General features: G+C 35.3%; 1 protein-coding gene across 1 annotated transcript; it reads left to right on the top strand.

The window, feature by feature from the left end:
• Positions 1-1,031: 1,031 nt before the first annotated feature.
• On the top strand, positions 1,032-26,462 carry LOC132562790 (proto-oncogene tyrosine-protein kinase receptor Ret-like; the record flags this gene model as incomplete). The annotated part of the gene is made up of 17 exons (XM_060227560.1): positions 1,032-1,276; positions 1,635-1,791; positions 10,101-10,210; positions 10,830-10,931; positions 11,049-11,277; positions 11,960-12,172; positions 13,842-14,099; positions 16,501-16,772; positions 17,465-17,618; positions 17,877-17,984; positions 18,184-18,413; positions 18,855-18,977; positions 20,037-20,107; positions 20,600-20,640; positions 25,144-25,240; positions 26,037-26,136; positions 26,427-26,462. Coding segments are annotated over 17 exons (2,546 nt in total), but the record flags the coding sequence as incomplete, so codon positions are not given.
• Between the last annotated feature and the right edge of the window lie 964 nt (positions 26,463-27,426).

The raw sequence follows: 27,426 nt of genomic DNA, 5'->3' as shown, positions 1-27,426 counted from the left end.
CTTATTCAAGAAATGAAATTAAAGAATAGTGGATTTTGAAGAATTTCAAAAACGTTTTTTTTTAATTAGCCATGGGTTTCCAATTATGATAGGAAGACCGTAGTTACACCGCGAACAGTTCTCAGTTTAACTCGTCAATAGAGTAAAGGTGGTCCCTGAAAACCATTTGTCATGAATTATTCCATAGAATATCCCAAGATTTAGAAGACCTACTCCCGATCAAGACAAATTAGAAATATACTTACTGAATTCCTTTGTCGAGTTTAAGACCTTCTCAACTGACGCTCTGCATGTATTTTAAAACAAACGATGCCTCTTTCTTGTCAGGCTTACATTTTGGTTCCCATTATTCGATGGTTCAGATTTTTACGATGTAAACAAAGCTTGAAGCATCAATGGTGTATTTTTTTTTATAGAAGTCACGAAACACACTATGCCTTTGTGTATCAACGATATTTTCATGGAATTTATTCTAACCCAGGTTTTTTTTCATGAAAGATAAGACACTGTGTAAATAACGAAATTAAACACCGCGAAATAACGAATGATAGAATATTCAGAAAACAATGAAAGATGGAAAGCTACGAAAATAATGAAAGGTAGACGCCGCCTAAACAAAGACAAACAACACCATGAAAACAAAACACCACGAAAACAAGGATATAACACCACGAAAACAAAGAACACCACGAAAACCAATATAGAACACCACGAAAACAAAAGATATAATATGTGTTATTATTTTAGAAAGTGACATATTTAGACTGAGCATAAATTGACTAGGTGAATAGAATGTAGCACATTCCCCGTATAGTAGATTTTTCCTTAAACGTTTAAATATTGTGATAAATCTAGTGTTTTTCGTCAAACGTTAGTATCCTGATATACACAAATTCAGAATTTAACACCTGATGTTGTAGATCAGGGGGGATGGGGGTTTGAAGGCATTTCTCCGAGTTCATGAATACCGTGTTTATGAATTTCCTATACGAAGTTACCTGTGGGTTATGTTTAAATATCTTCTCCCGCAGATTCTCTGTCAGACAAATTCGAGGTTGATGGAGCTTCAGGTGAGGTGTTTTTATTGTCGGCCTTCGACAGAGAAGTGGAGGACAAGGTCAGCTTCAGTTTACAGTGTTCCGTCAGCAGGGATGGCAGATTAGTCGGCGAGACCGTAACTGACGTACATATCGCCATCGGGGACACGAACGACAACCCAATTTTATTTCAGAACAACAAGGACAGAGACACTGTCAATTACACATCAGAAAAACAGGTATAATGGTGGTTACCATATATGGTGGTATAAAACATTATCTATATATGCTGTTCATCATGTTGGATATTTGTGGATCAACACAACATAACAATATCTCGTGTTGAAGGTGGAAGCAGTATTCATGGCTATCGGTACTGAACCAGAACTAGGTGTAATGGTTGGTACAGTATTTCTTGTTGTACATGTAGTGGTTCAATCCTATTTGTTAAGTTATTCATTTCGCGAAGAAAATATTTCGTTAACAGTTGGGTAACCACATGGTTTTTCCTTCAAATAGGCCTTTCCTTTACTATATTCAATGTTTATAAACGCGATTTATCAATATTTAAGACCTTTAAAAATATTTTTATTGCAGTTGTATAGTGTGGTGCTAAATGATCGGGATCTGCTAAGTTGTGATCATCACAGAACGCACGTGTCACTGGACCCTCGTGGCGCCTGTAGTCACACTGCAATCGACATCGGTCACCATCTTGGTTCTGGACCTTCTCGCCATGTCGTTTGTCGGCTAAGTAAGTTTGCGTCATCATCTGGACTCTAGACCTTTTCGCACTGTTGTGTGTCAGCTGGCTGTGTATTGGTCACTATTTGGGTTCTGTTGACATTATATATATTTCATTAATATTTATATTTTTCACGAGTTCATTTTCACGTACTCCTGAAATATATATGATCTTAAACAGGAAACAATTGAACTTATATTATTATTTTGAAAATAGATGTTTGATCGTCTGGAAAATGGCTACATTAGTTTATATGGCTATAAACGTTATGGATAATATCGCGCAAGTTTAACTTAACGTTTAACTGTCGTGTTTACATTTTGTACTTTCACTTTTCAACTACCGACGTGGAGATTGTTTACAGAAGTGTTATCACAATGCACTCTGAGAGAGGTTGGTCGCGCTGGACAACAAGACGACGCCATTTTTAATCAGTTGATTTACGTTGCATAGAAATGTACATGATTTATGTCTGATGAGATGGAACTGCAACTGATTCAACTTTCGCTTCAGTTTCGTCCGAAAATTGTCGAATTTCACAGGAGTGATTTGAAAACATCAGTCTCGGTCAAAACTACGAAAGTTATATCATCACTGGAAAATTTATATGATCTGGGATATATCGTATATTATAAGTTTCAAACTGATAAACTCCTATATTTCGCTGGCAGAGATATAATAAAATTCACACGTAAATTATAATACATGTAACGACTCTGATTAATGTTCATGCTGTCTTATTAGTCTGACTGATGTACATGTTGTCTTATGTCTGATTAATGTACATGTTGTCTTATTAGTCTGACTAATGTAGATGTCTTATTAGTCTGACTAATGTACATGTTGTCTTATGTCTGATTAATGTACATGTTGTCTTATTAGTCTGACTAATGTAGATGTCTTATTAGTCTGACTAATGTACATGTCTTATTAGTCTGACTAATCAACGTATTGTGACCGTGACTAATGTATGTTATTTACATATGACTAATGTACGTGGTATTTGTATGTACATGTTATGGGTCAGACTAGTGTACGTGTTATGGGTTTGACCAATGTATGTGTTATGACCATGACTAATGTACGTGTTATGGGTCTGACTAATGTATATGTTTTGGGTCTGACTAATGTACGTGTTATGGGTCTGACTAATGTACGTGTTATAGGTCTGACTTATGTATGTGTTATGGGTCTGACTAATGTACGTGTTATGGGTCTGACTAATGTATATGTTTTGGGTCTGACTAATGTACGTGTTATGGGTCTGACTAATGTACGTGTTATGGGTCTGACTAATGTACGTGTTATGACCATGACTTAAGTATGTGTTATGAGTCTGACTAATGTATGTGTTATGGGTCTGACTAATGTACGTGCTACGGGTCTGACTAATGTATGTGTTATGGGTCTGACTAATGTACGTGTTATAGGTCTGACTTATGTATGTGTTATGGGTCTGACTAATGTACGTGTTATGGGTCTGACTAATGTATATGTTTTGGGTCTGACTAATGTACGTGTTATGGGTCTGACTAATGTACGTGTTATGGGTCTGACTAATGTACGTGTTATAGGTCTGACTTATGTATGTGTTATGGGTCTGACTAATGTACGTGTTATGGGTCTGACTAATGTATATGTTTTGGGTCTGACTAATGTACGTGTTATGGGTCTGACTAATGTACGTGTTATGACCATGACTTAAGTATGTGTTATGAGTCTGACTAATGTACGTGTTATGGGTCTGACTAATGTACGTGTTATGGGTCTGACTTATGTATGTGTTATGGGTCTGACTAATGTACGTGTTATGGGTCTGACTAATGTATATGTTTTGGGTCTGACTAATGTACGTGTTATGGGTCTGACTAATGTACGTGTTATGGGTCTGACTAATGTACGTGCTACGGGTCTGATAATGTATGTGTTATGGGTCTGACTAATGTTCGTGCTATGGGTCTGATAATGTACGTGATGCTGAACTTCTCGTGATGCACTTATTTTCTTGATTTATGGTATCAAACGATAAAACAAACATCTGCTATTTGATATGTTATTATACCAAACTACGAAGCAGATGGCTTGTTACACGGTAGTTGACTTATCATATCGTGCCGACGACAAATGCACATATGGTCGGCCAAACCTCAACAACTGTAGCCATGTCCACCCGCCAACAATTCCGGGAAATCGTGCTTGTCCAATAACATGCCAACTGATTGCAGTGATCGTCAGTGAACGTCATTTCGCTGGCTATGTTTGTCTCTAAAAAGCCTTGTTCTCTTCAAACCGATCCGTTTATAATGTTGATCTTATACTACCTTACTTACTTATTACAATTAGCTGATCACTGGGATGATATATCCAGGCAATATTTCCGATAAGGTAGGGGTATTTTTTATCGTTACCGTCCTCGGCTAATATTTGAAGCGAGAATCAAGCGCTGGCCGAGGGCCTTCACGTTACATGATATTGATATTACGTTCAGTTAATAGAATAATATTGTTAATTGTTGATTATAGGTTGTTCTCAGTATAATATGTATAACAAAGTAGTTCTCAGTATAATATGTATAACAAAGTAGTTCTCAGTATAATATGTATAACAAAGTAGTTCTCAGTATAATATGTATAACAAAGTAGTTCTCAGTATAATATGTATAACAAAGTAGTTCTCAGTATAATATGTATAACAAAGTAGTTCTCAGTATAATATTTATACAAAAGTAGTTCTCAGTATAATATGTAAACAAAGTAGTTCTCAGTATAATATGTATAACAAAGTAGTTCTCAGTATAATATGTATAACAAAGTAGTTCAGTATAATATGTAGTAGTTCTCAGTATAATATGTATAACAAAGTAGTTCTCAGTATAATATGTATAACAAAGTAGTTCTCAGTATAATATGTATAACAAAGTAGTTCTCAGTATAATATGTATAACAAAGTAAAGTAGTTCTCAGTATAATATGTATAACAAAGTAGTTCTCAGTATAATATGTATAACAAAGTAGTTCTCAGTATAATATGTATAACAAAGTAGTTCTCAGTATAATATGTATAACAAAGTAGTTCTCAGTATAATATGTATAACAAAGTAGTTCTCAGTATAATATGTATAACAAAGTAGTTCTCAGTATAATATGTATAACAAAGTAGTTCTCAGTATAATATGTATAACAAAGTAGTTCTCAGTATAATATGTATAACAAAGTAGTTCTCAGTATAATATGTATAACAAAGTAGTTCTCAGTATAATATGTATAACAAAGTAGTTCTCAGTATAATATGTATAACAAAGTAGTTCTCAGTATAATATGTATAACAAAGTAGTTCTCAGTATAATATGTATAACAAAGTAGTTCTCAGTATAATATGTATAACAAAGTAGTTCTCAGTATAATATGTATAACAAAGTAGTTCTCAGTATAATATGTATAACAAAGTAGTTCTCAGTATAATATGTATAACAAAGTAGTTCTCAGTATAATATGTATAACAAAGTAGTTCTCAGTATAATATGTATAACAAAGTAGTTCTCAGTATAATATGTATAACAAAGTAGTTCTCAGTATAATATGTATAACAAAGTAGTTCTCAGTATAATATGTATAACAAAGTAGTTCTCAGTATAATATGTATAACAAAGTAGTTCTCAGTATAATATGTATAACAAAGTAGTTCTCAGTATAATATGTATAACAAAGTAGTTCTCAGTATAATATGTATAACAAAGTAGTTCTCAGTATAATATGTATAACAAAGTAGTTCTCAGTATAATATGTATAACAAAGTAGTTCTCAGTATAATATGTATAACAAAGTAGTTCTCAGTATAATATGTATAACAAAGTAGTTCTCAGTATAATATGTATAACAAAGTAGTTCTCAGTATAATATGTATAACAAAGTAGTTCTCAGTATAATATGTATAACAAAGTAGTTCTCAGTATAATATGTATAACAAAGTAGTTCTCAGTATAATATGTATAACAAAGTAGTTCTCAGTATAATATGTATAACAAAACAAAGTAGTTCTCAGTATAATATGTATAATGTAAACAAAGTAGTTCTCAGTATAATATGTAAACAAAGTAGTTCTCAGTATAATATGTATAACAAAGTAGTTCTCAGTATAATATGTATAACAAAGTACTCAGTATAATATGTATAACAAAGTAGTTCTCAGTATAATATGTATAACAAAATATGTAGTAATTCTCAGTATAATATGTAAACAAAAGTAGTTCTCAGTATAATATGTATAAAAGTAGTTCTCAGTATAATATGTAAACAAAGTAGTTCTCAGTATGATATGTAAACAAAAGTAGTTCTCAGTATAATATGTAAACAAAAGTAGTTCTCAGTATAATATGTATAACAAAGTAGTTCTCAGTATAATATGTAAACAAAGTATTCTCAGTATAATATGTAAACAAAGTAACAAAGTAGTTCTCAGTATAATATGTAAACAAAGTAGTTCTCAGTATAATATGTATAACAAAGTAGTTATCAGTATAATATGTATAACAAAGTAGTTCTCAGTATAATATGTAAACAAAGTAGTTCTCAGTATAATATGTATAACAAAGTAGTTCTCAGTATAATATGTATAACAAAGTAGTTCTCAGTATAATATGTATAACAAAGTAGTTCTCAGTATAATATGTAAACAAAGTAGTTCTCAGTATAATATGTAAACAAAGTAGTTCTCAGTATAATATGTATAACAAAGTAGTTCTCAGTATAATATCTATACAAAAGTAGTTCTCAGTATAATATGTAAAAAAAAGTAGTTCTCAGTATAATATGTAAAGTAGTTCTAGTATAATATGTATAACAAAGTAGTTCTCAGTATAATATGTAAAACAAAGTAGTTCTCAGTATAATATGTATAACAAAGTAGTTCTCAGTATAATATGTAAACAAAGTAGTTCTCAGTATAATATGTAAACAAAGTAGTTCTCAGTATAATATGTAAACAAAAGTAGTTCTCATATGTAAAAAAAGTAGTTCTAATGTAAAAAAAGTAGTTCTCAGTATAATATGTATAACAAAGTAGTTCTCAGTATAATATGTATAACAAAGTAGTTCTCAGTATAATATGTATAACAAAGTAGTTCTCAGTATAATATGTATAACAAAGTAGTTCTCAGTATAATATGTAAAAAGTAGTTCTCAGTAAATATGTAGTAGTTCTCAGTATAATATGTAAACAAAGTAGTTCTCAGTATAATATGTATAACAAAGTAGTTCTCAGTATAATATGTATAACAAAGTAGTTCTCAGTATAATATGTATAACAAAGTAGTTCTCAGTATAATATGTATAACAAAGTAGTTCTCAATAATATGTAAACAAAGTAGTTCTCAGTATAATATGTAAACAAAAGTAGTTCTCAGTATAATATGTAAACAAATGTAAACAAAGTAGTTCTCAGTATAATATGTAAACAAAGTAGTTAATATGTATAACAAAGTAGTTCTCAGTATAATATGTATAACAAAGTAGTTCTCAGTATAATATGTAAACAAAGTAATTCTCAGTATAATATGTATAACAAAGTAGTTCTCAGTATAATATCTATAACAAAAGTAGTTCTCAGTATAATATGTAAAAAAAAGTAGTTCTCAGTATAATATGTAAACAAAAGTAGTTCTCAGTATGATATGTAAACAAAGTAGTTCTCAGTATAATATGTATAACAAAGTAGTTCTCAGTATAATATGTATAACAAAGTAGTTCTCAGTATAATATGTAAACAAAGTAGTTCTCAGTATAATATGTAAACAAAGTAGTTCTCAGTATAATATGTAAACAAAGTAGTTCTCAGTATAATATGTAAACAAAGTAGTTCTCAGTATAATATGTAAACAAAGTAGTTGTCAGTATAATATGTAAAAAAAGTAATTCTCAGTATAATATGTAAACAAAAGTAGTTCTCAGTATAATATGTATAACAAAGTAGTTCTCAGTATAATATGTAAACAAAGTAGTTCTCAGTATAATATGTAAACAAAGTAGTTCTCAGTATAATATGTAAACAAAGTAGTTCTCAGTATAATATGTAAACAAAGTAGTTCTCAGTATAATATGTATAACAAAGTATAATATGTAAACAAAGTAGTTCTCAGTATAATATGTAAACAAAGTAGTTCTCAGTATAATATGTAGTATAATATGTAAAAAGTAATTCTCAGTATAAAGTAGTTCTCAGTATAATATTTATAACAAAGTAGTTCTCAGTATAATATGTAAACAAAGTAGTTCTCAGTATAATATGTAGTAACAAAGTAGTTCTCAGTATAATATGTAAACAAAGTAGTTCTCAGTATAATATGTATAACAAAGTAGTTCTCAGTATAATATGTATAACAAAGTAGTTCTCAGTATAATATGTAAAAAAAAGTAGTTCTCAGTATAATATGTAAACAAAGTAGTTCTCAGTATAATATGTAAACAAAGTAGTTCTCAGTACAAAGTAGTTCTCAGTATAATATGTATAACAAAAAGTAGTTCTCAGTATAATATGTAAACAAAGTAGTTCTCAGTATAATATGTATAACAAAGTAGTTCTCAGTATAATATGTATAACAAAGTAGTTCTCAGTATAATATGTATAACAAAGTAGTTCTCAGTATAATATGTATAACAAAGTAGTTCTCAGTCAGTATAATATGTATAACAAAGTAGTTCTCAGTATAATATGTATAACAAAGTAGTTCTCAGTATAATATGTATAACAAAGTAGTCCTCAGTATAATATGTATAACAAAGTAGTTATCAGTATAATATGTATAACAAAGTAGTTCTCAGTATAATATGTATAACAAAGTAGTTATCAGTATAATATGTATAACAAAGTAGTTATCAGTATAATATGTATAACAAAGTAGTTCTCAGTATAATATGTATAACAAAGTAGTTCTCAGTATAATATGTATAACAAAGTAGTTATCAGTATAATATGTATAACAAAGTAGTTATCAGTATAATATGTATAACAAAGTAGTTATCAGTATAATATGTATAACAAAGTATTAAGTATAATATGTATAACAAAGTAGTTATCAGTATAATATGTATAACAAAGTAGTTAATCAGTATAATATGTATAACAAAGTAGTTATCAGTATAATATGTATAACAAAGTAGTTATCAGTATAATATGTATAACAAAGTAGTTCTCAGTATAATATGTATAACAAAGTAGTTCTCAGTATAATATGTATAACAAAGTAGTTCTCAGTATAATATGTATAACAAAAGTAGTTCTCAGTATAATATGTAAACAAAGTAGTTCTCAGTATAATATGTAAACAAAGTAATTCTCAGTATAATATGTATAACAAAAGTAGTTCAAAAGTCAGTATAATATGTAAACAAAGTAATTCTCAGTATAATATGTAAACAAAGTAACAAAAGTAGTTCTCAGTATAATATGTAAACAAAAGTAGTTCTCAGTATAATATGTAAACAAAGTAGTTCTCAGTATAATATGTAAACAAAGTAGTTCTCAGTATAATATGTAAACAAAGTAGTTCTCAGTATAATATGTTTAACAAAGTAGTTCTCAGTATAATATGTAAACAAAGTAATTCTCAGTGTAATATGTATAACAAAGTAGTTCTCAGTATAATATTTATACAAAAGTAGTTCTCAGTATAATATGTAAACAAAGTAGTTCTCAGTATAATATGTAAACAAAAGTAGTTCTCAGTATAATATGTTTAACAAAGTAGTCCTCAGTATAATATGTATAACAAAGTAGTTCTCAGTATAATATGTATAACAAAGTAGTTCTCAGTATAATATTTATACAAAAGTAGTTATCAGTATAATATGTAAACAAAAGTAGTTCTTAGTATAATATGTATAACAAAGTAGTCCCCAGTATAATATGTAAACAAAAGTAGTTCTCAGTATAATATGTAAACAAAGTAGTTCTCGGCATAATATGTAAACAAAAGTAGTTCTCAGTATAATATGTAAACAAAAGTAGTTCTCAGTATAATATGTATAACAAAGTAGTCCTCAGTATAATATGTATAACAAAGTAGTTCTCAGTATAATATGTATACACAGTAGTCCTCAGTATAATATCTATACAAAGTAGTCCTCAGTATAATATGTATAACATAAGTAGTTCTCAGTATCGTATGTATAACAAAGTAGGATTTAAGTTGTCTGGTCATGATATACAAGGATTTACTGTGAAGGAAGATTTCTCCAGTCTTTAAATAAATCATATCATATGGTAACAAGAAGGATACAGTTTATCCATGTGTTTGTACACAATATGATTGTTTGATTCTACAGAGGTCCAGGTAGAACGAGAGAAGATTTCCGATCGCGATGAGTACACCTGTATAATAAGTATTACAGATCCTCAGTACAAACCATCCGGAATTACGTCCTTTTCCAATATGGTAAGAGACACTACATATCTATTCACGTTACATTAATATTAAGGCTGTATGACTTTATTAAGGCACAACTAGGTGAAAATTAATGTGTTACGTTTCCAAAACTACATTCCAAAGAGTCACATTTCATGCCAACTTGCTAATCATGTAATAAACTATTAAATCAACACAAAAAACACTGTCATAAAAACACGATAATTAAAAATACAAGTGTTAATGATAATAAAGTTCTGTTTATCTTTTGATCTTAGAGTCAGGTATACTTCTAACTTTTGGAGTCAAACAAGTTTCACTTCATAACTTCAGCTCTTTCAGCTGTTATGCTTGATGAACAAAATTACCCAGCACACGACTAAAATATTGTTCTCTGAAATGAACAAGATATAGATGTAAAGTTGGTTTGCCAATCATTTGAGATCTACCTTTGCTCGCGGCACACTGGATTACCACCAGCTGCCACATGTGGTGACTTCATAGCGACTTCCTGGACTTCGATGTCCTCGGTTTTGTTCTCTTATAGTTTGATTATCATTTTCCCTTCCATGGTTTCATTGTGACATTGTGTTGACATTGTGCTTTTTGCTTTCTGTTGAATTTAATGATAATCTCTTGATATTTACAGTCTACTCTAACGGTCAACATCAAGATGGACAGAACAACATCATCACCTCCTTCAGAGGTCTATACAGCGACCGTTGTGGAAGGCGCTGCACGTCTTACACGAGTAAGTTACACGTGTGTATTTACGATGTAGTAATGGCTGCAACACCATCAGTATATAGATGATAGGTAATCTGTGTAAGTTAAACTTTACGGTTATCACGAGATTCTTGTGTTCCAGATCCATACATTAGGAAACACACACAGGAGTTATTTCTCCAACAGTCTAGCCTCAGCTTTCGGAGTAACCCGTTATGAAGGAATCGTTTACGTAGATAAACCCGCACTTTTAGAAGGCAGTAGACAGCAGAATTTCACCGTGTCAGCATACGCCTCGGATGCTAAAGGAGAACAGAAAATTGTCCTCACAGTGAAAATACTGAGAAACTCCAGGAGGAAACCTCCCTGCAGTAAGTATCATACATAATGTATTGCACTTGAAATGACTGGACATCATCCCCATTATAATCAGATGTCTAAATTGCACCACGTGTAATGTCGGACTAAACAGTTATTGTAGGAGAGCTCGGTTGACTTATCTACCCGTCTGTCTCAGGTACTTCCATACTTAAACGACTTCAGCGTAGTATAGAAACGCTTGATTGACGCGTTGAAGCCCGCAAAAACCTCCTTTTTTGACATGTGAAAAGACCTGAAATCCGGCGTTGTACAATGTGTCGCCAACAGAAAATGTTACACAGGTCATGATATTGGGGACAAGTCTTTGAACATCTATTCAGAGATCTGTTAACGACATAGCTTTGGAATACGGGTTTTGTAATATCTAGAAAATAACATCACAGTACGTACTACTGAATCTCCACGATCGTCATGTAGCTTAGTGGTTCAGCATCTTTCTTGTACGCGGTCTAGAAAAGGTTTCGTTTAAAGTAGATCAGATGTCATTTTATATACTTAACTTCGTGAAATTTCTCACGAAAAGGAATTTCAGTAATGAGGAAAATACTTACGAAACCATGAGTCTATTTTTAACTTTGAAGGAGGACATTTTATTTTGATATTTACTAATATAGGAATTCCAATTGTAACTATGCAGGTTGGTTAACGTGTTTATTTCTATACTATAACCAGATGAGTCGTGTTCCCGCCATGATGGACGAGATGGGTGTCAATCGTCTTGTGGACTCGGACTATTGGTGGGGACATGTGTTTGGCGCATGGGCGAGAAGGGCGGCTGGACCACCAAGTACGGCACGTGCACGTATGACAAGGCTTTGTGCCCCGATACAAAATGTGATGAGCTGGAAAGTCAGAATCCACAATTGTGTCCTCAAGATTGTACAAGTATGTAATCAATAAGATATCAAACCAAAGATATTAAATATACTCTGGCCACGCATCGCATAACCGAAAACATATGCTTTTATTGTCACGTGTTTTGTTTGAAATAGAACATGAAGTATGTTCCAGTTATATTTCCATGACGTTGGACCAGCATCTAGGAGGGGCTGATACTTATCCCGAGTAATAATTGCCTCACAGCTTTCTTCAATCTTGTTTTAAGCACACGTAACACCAATCACCACTAATGATAATGTTTGTGTAATCCCGTGTTCTTAACTCTCTCCGTACATCTACCGTCGCTGATGTATCGTTACAGTACCCTTCTTACCTAATTAAGTGGTTAAAATCAAGTCCAATAGATTTAAAACATATCGATTCTAGACTTAAATGTATCGCCGCATGGAAATTTACGACTTGTCTTTCTTAAGCAATAAATAACTATTATAAAATATCTTAAAACTGAATGATTTAAGTGGAAGTCCTTCCGAGGCCTTAAAGAGGCCAAATGGAGAATTATGTAGCAAGCAATTGAGACGCCTCTATCAACGGTTAAGCACTATTTTATCACACAGAGTGCTAAGTACTACAGACAGTGTCGGCTCCCTTTCCTATCTGATTTATACAAGAAATCCACTTCTGAGACTATCATCAAGAACATAAATGACATTCAGAGACAATTCGTTTGTGATCAAATGTAATTATTTCCTGGATATTTTCATTTCACGTATAAGAGGGCAAATGTTGTTTGTTTTAGGTAAGGAGAAGGTTGTTACCAAATCCTCTTGATAATATCGGAATTGTTTTGATATTGCTCTAATGTTGAATTTTGAATAAAATATTATTTGAACTAAATGTTCTTTCTTGACTGAAACACTTACATAACTCATTTGAGATTTAGAGTATTTTATACTATACGTCATTAATTGGACGAAGTAAGCATACTTTATATAATTCAAATATAATGTACATAGCTTGTATTAATAAGGCATATTTTGTATAACAATGTATATCACTTTTATTTTACGACATCCATTTTGCATGATATTGATGAAGTTACCTATTTTGTATTTGTAATAATTCTTTATATTACTAATTTTACGACATCCATTTTGTATTCGTGAGCTTCGTTAGCAGTAGGGAAAAGCAAACACTATGGCGTCATTCACATCAAAATTGAAAATATCATCGTAGCAAATAGAAAGCATGATTCCCTTTGGTCACTATAAGTTTGTAGATTTATTAAGTAGCATTTAGGTATGATACTGTTATCGCTGATAGTGTGAGGTAGATTTATGATACATATTTTTATGAAGTACTGGTACTTCACTAATTTATCAAAAAAAATGATTTACGTTAAAGCTGCCTTGTATCAAGTTATACATCTCATATTTGACAAAAGTCAACATATTTTGTTAAAGAAATCAGTTGACTTTTATGCACTTCCGCTTCAATAGGTCATTATTTCTAGCGACAAACCTTATTTTTCATTCCTTATCTCCCCCTCAAGATTGCGACACGCTTGGACCCTCGCGATACTGACGTATCCTTCAACGGTGAACCACAATGCCGTTCATTCAATATCATATATATGTTGTTTATATTTGTAAATGCTTGTAATGCTGTAGATAATGTATCAAACTTATTTTGACGATACCTATTTATCTGTCAGATAAAACCGTAGGAACTGTCAAACTGAACACCAATGTTAATCCACCTCGAGGGATAGCTGAGGCTGTTGGTAACTGTTTCTGCTCATACACTGGCGAATGTGCTTGTGCTACGGAGGATCTCAGTCCAAGAATTACACCCAAACCTCGCGAGAGTACACTGATCAAAACACCTCAACTAGACAACTCTGGACACGCGGACAATACAACCGACCGAGACCATCACGTGACCAATGGACAGCTTTATTATCGACCTAAAGGTAATACATTACAAGTTCATCTACGTTATGATTATACACAAATGATTCCGTTCTACCACCGGTTTCCCGTTAGTTCTAGATCAACCAGATGGGAGTATATCAGGCTATGAACTCCCACTATGATTTACAGTGATTCGGTCGGTGATCGAATTGATAAAACTCGAGACGTCTCCTTGTTAAACAAAACTGGTCGCTGGTCACTTTCACTTCAGTATAGTATCAATATACAGTGTTGACATATTGAGATATCCTGGCAAAGTTGTTGGACTTACTTAAGTAAGATCTTCATAAAAAAAATCTCTACAAAGCTATCAAGTTATTGCAGTTACAAATTTATTGTCAAACATGTAATTTTGCCACAAAATTATTTATTTTTGCCATAACATACATCATTACCAAGTTTGTCAAGTTCCTCTGCTACTGTAGGTGTCGATCTGACAGTCCAAATTACAAATGTAGAATCCGTTACAAACAAAATGTCGTTACTTACTGACAGGATCGACTTCCATTTATAATTTCCGTGGTCATTCATTCTGTTCTGATAATCACATCAATACACTCCTCGACACGAAAAGTAAATAATTCCCGAAGAAACACTAGACACCTTGTTTCGCGAAATCTGACGGAGAGACGCATCAATCTGTAATAAAACATCAATGAGCAATTTTATTTCGATCGAACGGAAAAATACATTATGAAATGATATGATTATTTCTAAAAGCGTGAGCGTTTACACATTAAAATCAATAATCAAGTTATTCTTTGTTAATGATGGCGCTCTGTATATACCATCTGTTAACACTTTATTGTTTAGATATCGCCACCAATGACAAAGGTTACACTGTAATATTGTACCATAACAAGATATTAAAAGTTAACTAAAACACTCATAGAGACCTCCTAGAAAGAATAATGGCTTGTTGTTGGACTTCTGTACACCTTGTCTTGTTGTTGGACTTCTATACACTTTGGCTTGTTGTTGGACTTCTGTACACTTTGGCTTGTTGTTGGACTTCTGTACACCTTGTCTTGTTGTTGGACTTCTGTACACCTTGGCTTGTTGTTGGACTTCAGTACACCTTGGCTTGTTGTTGGACTTCTGTACACTTTGGCTTGTTGGATTTCTGTACACCTTGTCTTGTTGGACTTCTGTACACCTTGTCTTGTTGTTGGACTTCTGTACACCTTGTCTTGTTGTTGGACTTCTGTAGACCTTGGCTTGTTGTTGGACTTCTGTACACCTTGGCTTGTTGTTGGACTTCTGTACACCTTGGCTTGTTATTGGACCTCTGTACACCTTGTCTTGTAGTTGGACTTCTGTACACCTTGTCTTGTTGTTGGACTTCTGTACACCTTGGCTTGTTGTTGGACTTCTGTACACCTTGGCTTGTTGTTGGACTTCTGTAGACCTTGGCTTGTTGGACTTCTGTACACCTTGGCTTGTTGTTGGACTTCTGTACACCTTGGCTTGTTGTTGGATTTCTGTACACCTTGTCTTGTTGGACTTCTGTACACCTTGTCTTGTTGTTGGACTTCTGTACACCTTGTCTTGTTGTTGGACTTCTGTAGACTTTGGCTTGTTGTTGGACTTCTGTACACCTTGGCTTGTTGTTGGACTTCTGTACACCTTGGCTTGTTGTTGGACCTCTGTACACCTTGTCTTGTAGTTGGACTTCTGTACACCTTGTCTTGTTGTTGGACTTCTGTACACCTTGGCTTGTTGTTGGACTTCTGTAGACCTTGGCTTGTTGTTGGACTTCTGTACACCTTGGCTTGTTGTTGGACTTCTGTACACCTTGGCTTGTTGTTGGACTTCTGTACACCTTGGCTTGTTGGACTTCTGTACACCTTGGCTTGTTGTTGGACTTCTGTACACCTTGGCTTGTTATTGGACTTCTGTACACCTTGGCTTGTTGTTGGACTTCTGTACATCTTGGGTTGTTGTTGGACTTCTGTAGACCTTGGCTTGTTGTTGGACATCTGTACACCTTGTCTTGTTGTTGGACGTCTGTACACCTTGTCTTGTTGTTAGACTTCTGTACACCTTGGCTTGTTGTTGGACTCCTGTACACATTGGCTTGTTGTTGGACTTCTGTACACCTTGGCTTGTTGTTGGACGTCTGTACACCTTGGCTTGTTGTTGGACTTTTGTAGACCTTGGCTTGTTATTGGACCTCTGTACACCTTGTCTTGTTATTGGACTTCTGTAGACCTTGGCTTGTTGTTGGTCTTCTGTAGACCTTGGCTTGTTGTTGGAATTCTGTATATCTTGGCTTGTTGATTGATTCTGTAGACCTTGGCTGATGTTACGTCAATGGATGCGAGATGACTTTGAAGGACGATGCTTATCTTACCTTTGTCCGTAACACTGCTAGTAAATATATCTTTTGTCTTTACACAGACGATGGAAGTGAGACATCAAATGGGGGATGCGATGAGAACTGTAGAACCACCACGGCCGCTACTCTGGGTTGTCTTGGTGCTGTCACTTGCATCTTTGTTCTGGTTTGGCGTCTTCGAAAACGCAGATGTCAGACTAGCCAGAACATTAAAAAGCGCGTGGGTAGTCTGGTATCAGTGTCGGCTATTCCATCAGATTACCAGGATGATCGTGACAGAACTTACCACACCGCACCCCAATCCAACCACAAGGGACCTTTGGAATATACACCCGTAAGAAAGCCAGCAAGCTTGACAAATATAAGCAAATGTTTAATCTATATTTTCAAAGTAGGTCAAAACTTGGCAACAAAAGCAATATCCTAGTCTGTCTATGCTAATAATAATTTGGTAAATCAAAATTATTTGGTTTGTCTATACTAGAATATAATGTATGTTGCTATTTAATAACTTTTGCCATATAATGTATGATATTGGCATGCAATCCTTCAGCTAGTATTTTTTCCTGACAAATATTATTTTAATGAAAATCATTGGGGAAATTTGACGGTCGTCATAGTGATCTCATTGTGAAATATTATATTTATTTGATCGATTAGAAGCTGGATGTGTTAGATGCTAGTGACATTTCTTAGTTTGATCAACCAAGATTTACATGGCGGGCTGTTCTTCCGGAACATCTGGTCTTATTATCCTTGTACTTTTTCAACAGTCTCCTTGTAGATGTTTCTTCTGTTCATGTGTCGCCCTAGTGGATGTTGGATTATGATTATATTCACCCGTTGATATTTCCATGTTTATGTGGAATAAAATGGGCATTTTATATACTTTAAGCCGTGAAATAAACACATCAATCAAAAGCCCCTTTCCATTCAGTTTAAGAATAAGATACATTAGACGACTGATATTAAGGCTGGAGCATATTGAGTTAACGTACAATGAACGTTCGTTATCTACTTCTACAGACACCAGAAGATATGAAGTGGGAGTTTGAACGAGACAAGCTTATCCTTGATAAGACCCTTGGTGAGGGAGAGTTTGGGAGAGTGGTAAAGGCCAAATCATACAATTTGGACGGAAAGGACGGCTATAAAGAAGTTGCTGTCAAGATGCTCAAACGTACGTCATACTTCAAATTTAGTGTTAATGACGAATCTTGTATTAAGCTTGATATCGAGAGCACTCAACTTTACCGACCTATATATAACTTTTGTTCTGTTATTGTAAATTGACTGTAACGCTACAGAAACGTACCCTCAGATGGGTAAAATTTGTGATTGTATCGACCGGAACGGCTCTACAGGACGACGACTTGTCAACACAATTAATGTAAAGTATTACAGTTTTGTTAATTGTGTCCTGTGTCTTTTATTTCAGATTGTGCATCCTCTTCGGAACTCTCTGATCTGCTGTCAGAATTCAACCTTTTAAAGGATGTTAATCACCCGAACGTTATACGCCTGCTAGGGGCGTGTACAAGAGACGGTGAGTTTTCTGTGTAGCACTGAAATATGAAAATGAATTTTTGTTGTAATTTGGGAAGTTTGAGTACCGCGCAGGTATTTATTGTCCCTAGCTGTAAAATGTTAAGTATTGACTCAGATAGAATGTATCTAACACAGTCGATGAATAACAATGTGTTGGTGACGTATTCAGTATTCTTTAACTTACGCCATGTTCCCAGGTCCGTTCTACGTCATCGTGGAGTACTGCGAGTACGGCTCCCTACTTTCCTTTCTGAGGCGATCACGGTTGGAGGAAAATGGTTATGTCAACCATCGTTACCGACACAAGGAGTTCACTCAGCACTGTGAGAATGGCGAGTACATGGAGCCTGAGCTGCTCTCTGTTGGTGATCTGTTGTCATTTGCCTGGCAGATAGCTAAAGGAATGAAGTACCTCAGTGAGATCAAGGTGAGGACCAGTTGTCCAATCCTTTTAAAGATTAAATGAAAACATGGCTAATTTGAGGCAGTCTGTGTCTTTATCTAAAAACAATATCCAATTAGACATAATAAAGACGAAGGACAATGTACGATGAAAAAATAGAATATAACCAGAGCTAAATGTTCGGGTATTTCCACACCTTTCCCAAGTTCTTTAAACAAACCAATAATTATTTCACCTCTCTCTCTCTCTCTCTCTCTCTCTCTCTCTCTCTCTCTCTCTCTCAAGCTTATACAATTATTCAGTCAATGTTTTATGCCATCTGCAACTGTAATCAACTCCTTTGTAACCTTCCATGTCTTCAGCATTCTGTACAACATATCACGTTTATTGAAAAGTTGTCCCTCGGCATTTCTGCGAGAATATCAAATATGACAACATACTGAATCAATTATTGTTTGTTTTTAGCTGGTGCATAGAGATCTAGCTGCAAGAAACGTGTTAGTTGCAGCCGGCAAGGTTTTGAAAATATCCGACTTCGGGCTGACAAGAGATGTTTACGAAGCCGATACATATCTCAAACAAAGCAAGGTAACATTGACACGTGTTACATTCAATGCAGCCTTGGTTTACTTGCTGTGAAAAGAAACAGCCTTCCTAACTCCGTCAGCGATCTATTCGTGAAGTCAATCGATGAGACGAAATTAAACCTGGAAGCATACTTTATCACTAATTTCGTTCTCAAATAACTTTGTGGAAGTATTCTAATGTATTTTACAAGTATGGTAAATATGTATTCTTACATATGATACAGAGCTTAGTATAGGAACTTATAATTCTATTTGTGACTTGAATGTTATTGGTAGTGACTGTTATTGACTGTGAAACGACTGACTTGTCATTATCCATTTAATTCGTCTTCGGGTGTTGTCGTTGAAGCAGAGCACGTACTTTTTAACAGTCCACGTTTTTGCTTCATTCATAATTTGTCCATGTTTCATCGACTTTGATTTTGATTTAGGTTTACGTTTACTTGTCGGTACATCCTAATTGATAAGCTACTTATAATTTACAAAGATGCCAGAAATAAAAACAGCTCCATGTAATTAACTACATAGAGTCAGTCCTGGTATAATACTGGTTATGGTATTGCTAAATAACAACGTTATGATTTGTTCAGTATAGTTTAACTACGGAGTTATATGATGTCTGGACTATCCCGAAGTCTTCTTCTCAGTGAATTAACTCGACTTATATGACGGATGTCTTATTTACAAAGATATTGAGTATTTTATTATCATACATCTGAAGTTGTAATCTCGTATAGTTACCCTGTTTTATTGGATATCACAAAAGTCATCATGTAGTTACCTTTAGTTTAGAAACAGTTCATGACTGAATGAAAAAAAAAATGTTTTACATATTCTCAGCACCTTTCCAAATATAGTCTACGTTACATTAAAAATAACACTTATTGTTACGTCATTATTTTCTGTGCTTGGAAAAAGCTCAAGAAAATCAAGACTGTTGAAGAAGGATAATCCTATTATTCTATACAATGTTTTTACTTGTGTCATGAAAACACAGCGTGTATTTCCCGTGTTGTGATATTTAGAAGCTGTGATTTATGTACTTGTATGCTAATTGTAGGGTCGAATACCAGTCAAATGGTTAGCGCCAGAATCCTTGTACGCACAGATCTATACAACCCAGAGTGATGTGTGAGTATCGATGTTTGTGAAAACTGTTCTCCTTACACCAGTAAAAGCGTGTACCTTTTGTGTAGCATAGCGATACGTCAGTGGTTATCTGTATCAAAGATAAAACGTCGTTTTTAAAATGTAAGAACTTCATATATGCAGAATACCTTTAAATGTGCTATTTTTTAGGGATCTTGTCTTCGATATTTCAAACAATGGAATAAAATTGCGACCTTGGAAACGAAATAGACAGAAACAAATTCCTTTTCATGTCTTTCCTAACACAAGATACTCAATCCTTGGTAAAACACCCAAAAATGAAGGAACTACCGTCACAGTATGGGGAAATACCTTTTTGAGAACGAGTAACATTTAGTTACATGGAAATGATCATTATTAATTTAAAATATAAATTGACAGTAACATGTAAAGTATTATTTGTAGTATATTAGAGAACCATTAGACTTTCCAGAAAAAAGACAACATTGTATTTATACGACTTTCTCTCTTCAGGTGGTCCTTTGGAATTGTCCTGTGGGAAATCGTCACCCTAGGTAAGTTACTACCTATCATAACATAACCGTCAGTCTGGGTAAGTCACTACCTACCATAACATAACCGTTATCCTGGGTAAGTCACTACTTACCATAACATAACCGTCACCCTAGGTAAGTCACTACCTACCATAACATAACCGTAAGTCTGGGTAAGTCACTACCATAACATAACCGTCACCCTAGGTAAGTCACTACCTACCATAACATAACCGTCACCCTAGGTAAGTCACTACCATAACATAACCGTCACCCTAGGTAAGTCACTACCTACCATAACACAACAGTCACCCTAGGTAAGTCACTACCTACCATAACATAAACGTCACCCTAGGTATGTCACTACCATAACATAACTGTCACCCTAGGTAAGTCACTACCTACCATAACATAACCGTCACCCTAGGTAAGTCACTACCTACCATAACATAACCGTCAGCCTAGGTAAGTCACTACCTACCATAACATAACCGTCAGCCTAGGTAAGTCACTACCTACCATAACATAACCGTCACCCTAGGTAAGTCACTACCTACCATAACATAACCGTTACCCTGGGTAAGTCACTACCTACCATAACATAACCGTTATCCTGGGTAAGTCACTACCTACCATAACATAACCGTCACCCTAGGTAAGTCACTACCTACCATAACATAACCGTTATCCTGGGTAAGTCACTACCTACCATAACATAACCGTTATCCTGGGTAAGTCACTACCTACCGTAACATAACCGTTATCCTGGGTATGTCACTACCTACCGTAACATAACCGTCACCCTAGGTAAGTCACTACCTACCATAACATAACCGTTATCCTGGGTAAGTCACTACCTACCATAACATAACCGTTATCCTGGGTAAGTCACTACCTACCATAACATAACCGTTATCCTGGGTAAGTCACTACCTACCATAACATTACAATCACCCTAGGTATGTCACTACCTACCATTACATAACCGTCACCCTGGGTAAGTCACTACTTACCATAACATAACAGTCACCCTAGGTAAGTCACTACCTACCATAACATAACCGTCACCCTAGCTATGTCACTACCATAACATAACTGTCACCCTAGGTAAGTCACTACCTACCATAACATAACCGTAAGTCTGGGTAAGTCACTACCTACCGTAACATAACCGTTATCCTGGGTAAGTCACTACCTACCATAACATTACAATCACCCTAGGTATGTCACTACCATAACATAACTGTCACCCTAGGTAAGTCACTACCTACCATAACATAACCGTCACCCTAGGTAAGTTACTACCATAACATAACCGTCACCCTAGGTAAGTTACTACCTACCATAACATAACCGTCACCTTAGGTTAGTTACTACCTACCATAACATAACCGTCACCCTAGGTAAGTTACTACCTACCATAACATAACCGTCACCCTAGGTAAGTCACTACATACCATAACATAACCGTTATCCTGGGTAAGTCACTACCTACCATAACATTACAATCACCCTAGGTAAGTCACTACCTACCATAACATAACCGTCACCCTAGCTATGTCACTACCTACCATAGCATAACCGTTATCCTGGGTAAGTCACTACCTACCATAACATTACAATCACCCTAGGTAAGTCACTACCTACCATAACATAACCGTCACCCTAGGTAAGTCACTACCTACCATAGCATAACCGTTATCCTGGGTAAGTCACTACCTACCATAACATAACCGTAAGTCTGGGTAAGTCACTACCTACCATAACATAACCGTTATCCTGGGTAAGTCACTACCTACCATAACATTACAATCACCCTAGGTAAGTCACTACCTACCATAGCATAACCGTTATCCTGGGTAAGTCACTACCTACCATAACATTACAATCACCCTAGGTAAGTCACTACCTACCGTAACATAACCGTTATCCTGGGTAAGTCACTACCTACCGTAACATAACCGTTATCCTGGGTAAGTCACTACCTACCATAACATAACCGTCACCTTAGGTTAGTTACTACCTACCATAACATAACCGTCACCCTAGGTAAGTCACTACCTACCGTAACATAACCGTTATCCTGGGTAAGTCACTACCTACCATAACATAACCGTCACCCTAGGTAAGTCACTACCTACCATAGCATAACCGTTATCCTGGGTAAGTCACTACCTACCATAACATTACAATCACCCTAGGTAAGTCACTACCTACCGTAACATAACCGTCACCCTAGGTAAGTCACTACCTACCATAACATAACCGTAAGTCTGGGTAAGTCACTACCTACCATAACATAACCGTTATCCTGGGTAAGTCACTACCTACCATAACATTACAATCACCCTAGGTAAGTCACTACCTACCATAACATAACCGTTATCCTGGGTAAGTCACTACCTACCATAACATTAACAATTATCCTGGGTAAGTCACTACCTACCATAACATAACCGTTATCCTGGGTAAGTCACTACCTACCATAACATAACCGTCACCCTAGGTAAGTCACTACCTACCATAACATAACCGTCACCTTAGGTTAGTTACTACCTACCATAACATAACCGTCACCCTAGGTAAGTTACTACCTACCATAACATTACAATCACCCTAGGTAAGTCACTACCTACCATAACATTACAATCACCCTAGGTAAGTCACTACCTACCATAACATAACCGTCACCCTAGGTAAGTCACTACCTACCATAACATAACCGTCACCCTAGCTATGTCACTACCATAACATAACTGTCACCCTAGGTAAGTCACTACCTACCATAACATAACCGTCACCCTAGGTAAGTTACTACCATAACATAACCGTCACCCTAGGTAAGTTACTACCTACCATAACATAACCGTCACCTTAAGTTAGTTACTACCTACCATAACATAACCGTCACCCTAGGTAAGTCACTACCTACCATAACATAACCGTCACCCTAGGTAAGTCACTACATACCATAACATAACCGTCACCCTAGGTAAGTCACTACCTACCATAGCATAACCGTTATCTTGGGTAAGTCACTACCTACCATAACATTACAATCACCCTAGGTAAGTCACTACCTACCGTAACATAACCGTTATCCTGGGTAAGTCACTACCTACCATAACATTACAATCACCCTAGGTAAGTCACTACCTACCGTAACATAACCGTTATCCTGGGTAAGTCACTACCTACCATAACATAACCGTTATCCTGGGTAAGTCACTACCTACCATAACAAAACCGTCACCCTAGGTAAGTCACTACCTACCATAACATAACCGTCACCCTAGGTAAGTCACTACCTACCATAACATAACCGTTATCCTGGGTAAGTTACTACCTACCATAACATTACAATCACCCTAGGTAAGTCACTACCTACCATAACATAACCGTTATCCTGGGTAAGTCACTACCTACCATAACATTACAATCACCCTAGGTAAGTCACTACCTACCATAACATAACCGTCACCCTAGGTAAGTCACTACCTACCATAACATAACCGTCACCCTAGGTAAGTCACTACCTACCATAACCTAACCGTCACCCTAGGTAAGTCATTACCTACCATAACATAACCGTCACCCTGGGTAAGTCACTACTTACCATAACATAACAGTCACCCTAGGTAAGTCACTACCTACCATAACATTACAATCACCCTAGGTAAGTCACTACCTACCATAACATAACCGTTATCCTGGGTAAGTCACTACCTACCATAACATAACCGTTATCCTGGGTAAGTCACTACCATAACATAACCGTCACCCTAGGTATGTCACTACCTACCATAACATAACTGTCACCCTAGGTATGTCACTACCTACCATAACATAACTGTCACCCTAGGTATGTCACTACCATAACATAACCGTCACCCTAGGTAAGTCATTACATACCATAACATAACCGTCACCCTAGGTAAGTCACTACCATAACATAACCGTTATCCTGGGTAAGTCACTACCTACCATAACATAACTGTCACCCTAGGTATGTCACTACCATAACATAACCGTCACCCTAGGTAAGTCACTACCATAACATAACAGTCACCCTAGGTAAGTCACTACCTACCATAACATAACCGTCACCCTAGGTATGTCACTACCATAACATAACTGTCACCCTAGGTAAGTCATTACATACCATAACATAATCGTCACCCTAGGTAAGTCACTATTTACCATAACATAAACGTCACCCTAGGTAAGTCACTACCATAACATAACCGTCACCCTAGGTAAGTCACTACCTACTATAACATAACCGTCACCTTAGGTAAGTTACTACCATAACATAACCGTCCCCCTAGGTATGTCACTACCTACCATAACATAACCGTTATCCTAGGTAAGTCACTTCCTAACATAGCATAACCGTTATCCTGGGTAAGTCACTACCTAACATTACATAACCGTCACCCTGTGTAACTCAATACATAACTTAACATAATATGGTCATTTCACAGAAGACAAAATTACTACATTAATGTTCTCTTTAATTCTTAGGTGCCCCGCCCTATCCGGGTATACCCCCGGAGCGTCTCTATAACCTGTTGATCGCTGGCTACAGGATGGATAGACCAGAGTCTTGCACTGATGAGCTGTAAGCCATTTTTGGGTTTTATTACTGGTCAAGTATAGTCGGCTCGTGCGCGCACTTCTAGATAATATATAGAACGATTCTCAAACCTCTCTTAAAAATCATGTTTTATTGACATACATGTAGCAATGTGTAGTTCTAGAGTTGACATGGAGTAAATATCGTGTTTTATTGACATACATGTAGCAATGTGTAGTTCTAGAGTTGACATGGAGTAAATATCGTGTTTTATTGATATACATGTAGCAACGGGTATTTTTAGTGTTGACATGGGTTTTACATGCATAGAGCCACCAGAATTGTTTTTTTTATTGAGAATCACACGTTTAACTCCTACTGACAAATAATTAAGAGGAGAGAGGGCAAGTGCCCGCGTATTACGGGAAATCACCTGTTGCCAATACTTTGTAAATACGAATTTTACTCGTTCATCAAAACTTTCACAATAAATATTAAAATGCTGAAGATACTTGGACGATGACCCATGGCAATACAGTACTGAGTAATAATTGATATACAAGAGACGTTGAACTATGCTTTTTGCCATCTTTAAAATGCCTCGGGCGTGCACGATACCATAATGATAACGAAATCCCGTCTACAGTTCAGACTAACGTTGTAATTGGTGGACATTAACGTCCTTATAATAAGATAATTATATTCCGCTATTTTAACGTTCCGCAAACATTACACCCGCACTTTTACTATTGATCATGTCTGATAACATCGGTGTATTTATAGAAGGGCTACCTAGATGTTTTTTCCCACTCTAATGAGAATACATATCTCTTCGTTACAGATATGCTGTTATGCAAAAATGTTGGAAGACGGACCCCTCTGAGAGACCACCATTTATCCAGCTGACTGACATCTTTGATCGATTACTTCAACAGAGAACTGTACGTCATGGGAACACATCACATGGGGGCTTTTATTGTGTTCTCCAGATATTCCGAAGTGTTTCCTAGAATTGTGAAAAGATAAACAGCACAAAAAGAAAACGTTGATACAAAATGCATGCACTGTCAGTGTGTGAAAGTATTTCGACTGTTATTAGTGCTAACCAATCCATCCTATAGAAGAACCATGTAATTTGATAGAACCAAAATACTGATAGTTACATGTTTTACTGTCTCTGAGTATTTCTGTGTGTGTGAGAGAACAACCTTAAAATATCATCTGCTTTCAGGAATACCTAGATTTGACGGGCGGAGTAGCGGACGACACGACACCGGACGTGTATGACAAGTGTTTCGGAAACGCTTTAGGTACGTAGGTCTTCAAATATTCCCATCATTGTTTATCGTTAATAATTAATTCTTAATAACTGATGTAAATTAACGAGTGAGGGAAAAAGGCCATTTCGAAGTGCAAATTTCATAATTTTGCCGTATTCAATTTTACAATGGTGTTTTGTTTTAAATGTCAGTTAGAACCTCTGTCGAAAGTGTGCTATCTGGGTTCCAAAGGTGTAAAGGTAAAAACCATGAACTTGTATTTGCGATGTTTAAAAGTGTCAGAATTTGCTCAATATTATTTCATGATGAATCAATTTTTGAAAACAGACTTCAAGATATTTTGTGTATACCATATGGAAAAATGATGAATTATTTAACAACGCCTCATTTATCAAGACACATCATTGACCTAACATCCAGCAATGATCACGGAATCACGTGATAAAGACACGATCCTGCGAGTACCTCTTCATACTAAACAAAATAGGTTCAAAGGAGATGATTCATCAAGTTATCATATTGTGAAAATAATGCTTGTCAATAGATTATTTCTGTCAAATGTTCCATTCTGTCCAAGTTCGTCAGCAAACATCATTCTACAACAACAGGGGATGTTGTTTAACCCTTAAGGAATCAATTAATTGCTACAACTGTTGTATAAATACCACATGTTGAATTAATTGTCAAAGCGGTTTGGTAGACTGAAACATGAATTTTCGCTTTGAAGGTAATACACTCTTTCTTATTATGTGTATTGATTTCTCAATGACTGGTCATATCACTATGCTCTGATATTGTTAACAGAACACATCTGGGAAGATAAATTCATGGTTGGAATAACTTTTTATTAGGGCCCAAACAGGTCGTACAGACTCGTGGTTATTGTGTATAGTATTTCTTTCACTCTAGCAAGTTATTTTTGAAACGTTTCAATACGAAAAACCACCCGCT

Source organism: Ylistrum balloti, unplaced genomic scaffold, assembly GCF_031769215.1.
Source record: "Ylistrum balloti isolate Yb309-2 unplaced genomic scaffold, AGI_CSIRO_Ybal_v1 Utg371512, whole genome shotgun sequence".
Taxonomy (NCBI): domain Eukaryota; kingdom Metazoa; phylum Mollusca; class Bivalvia; order Pectinida; family Pectinidae; genus Ylistrum; species Ylistrum balloti.
Note: the sequence above shows the minus strand (reverse complement) of the source record. Positions and strands in the feature narration are given on the sequence as shown.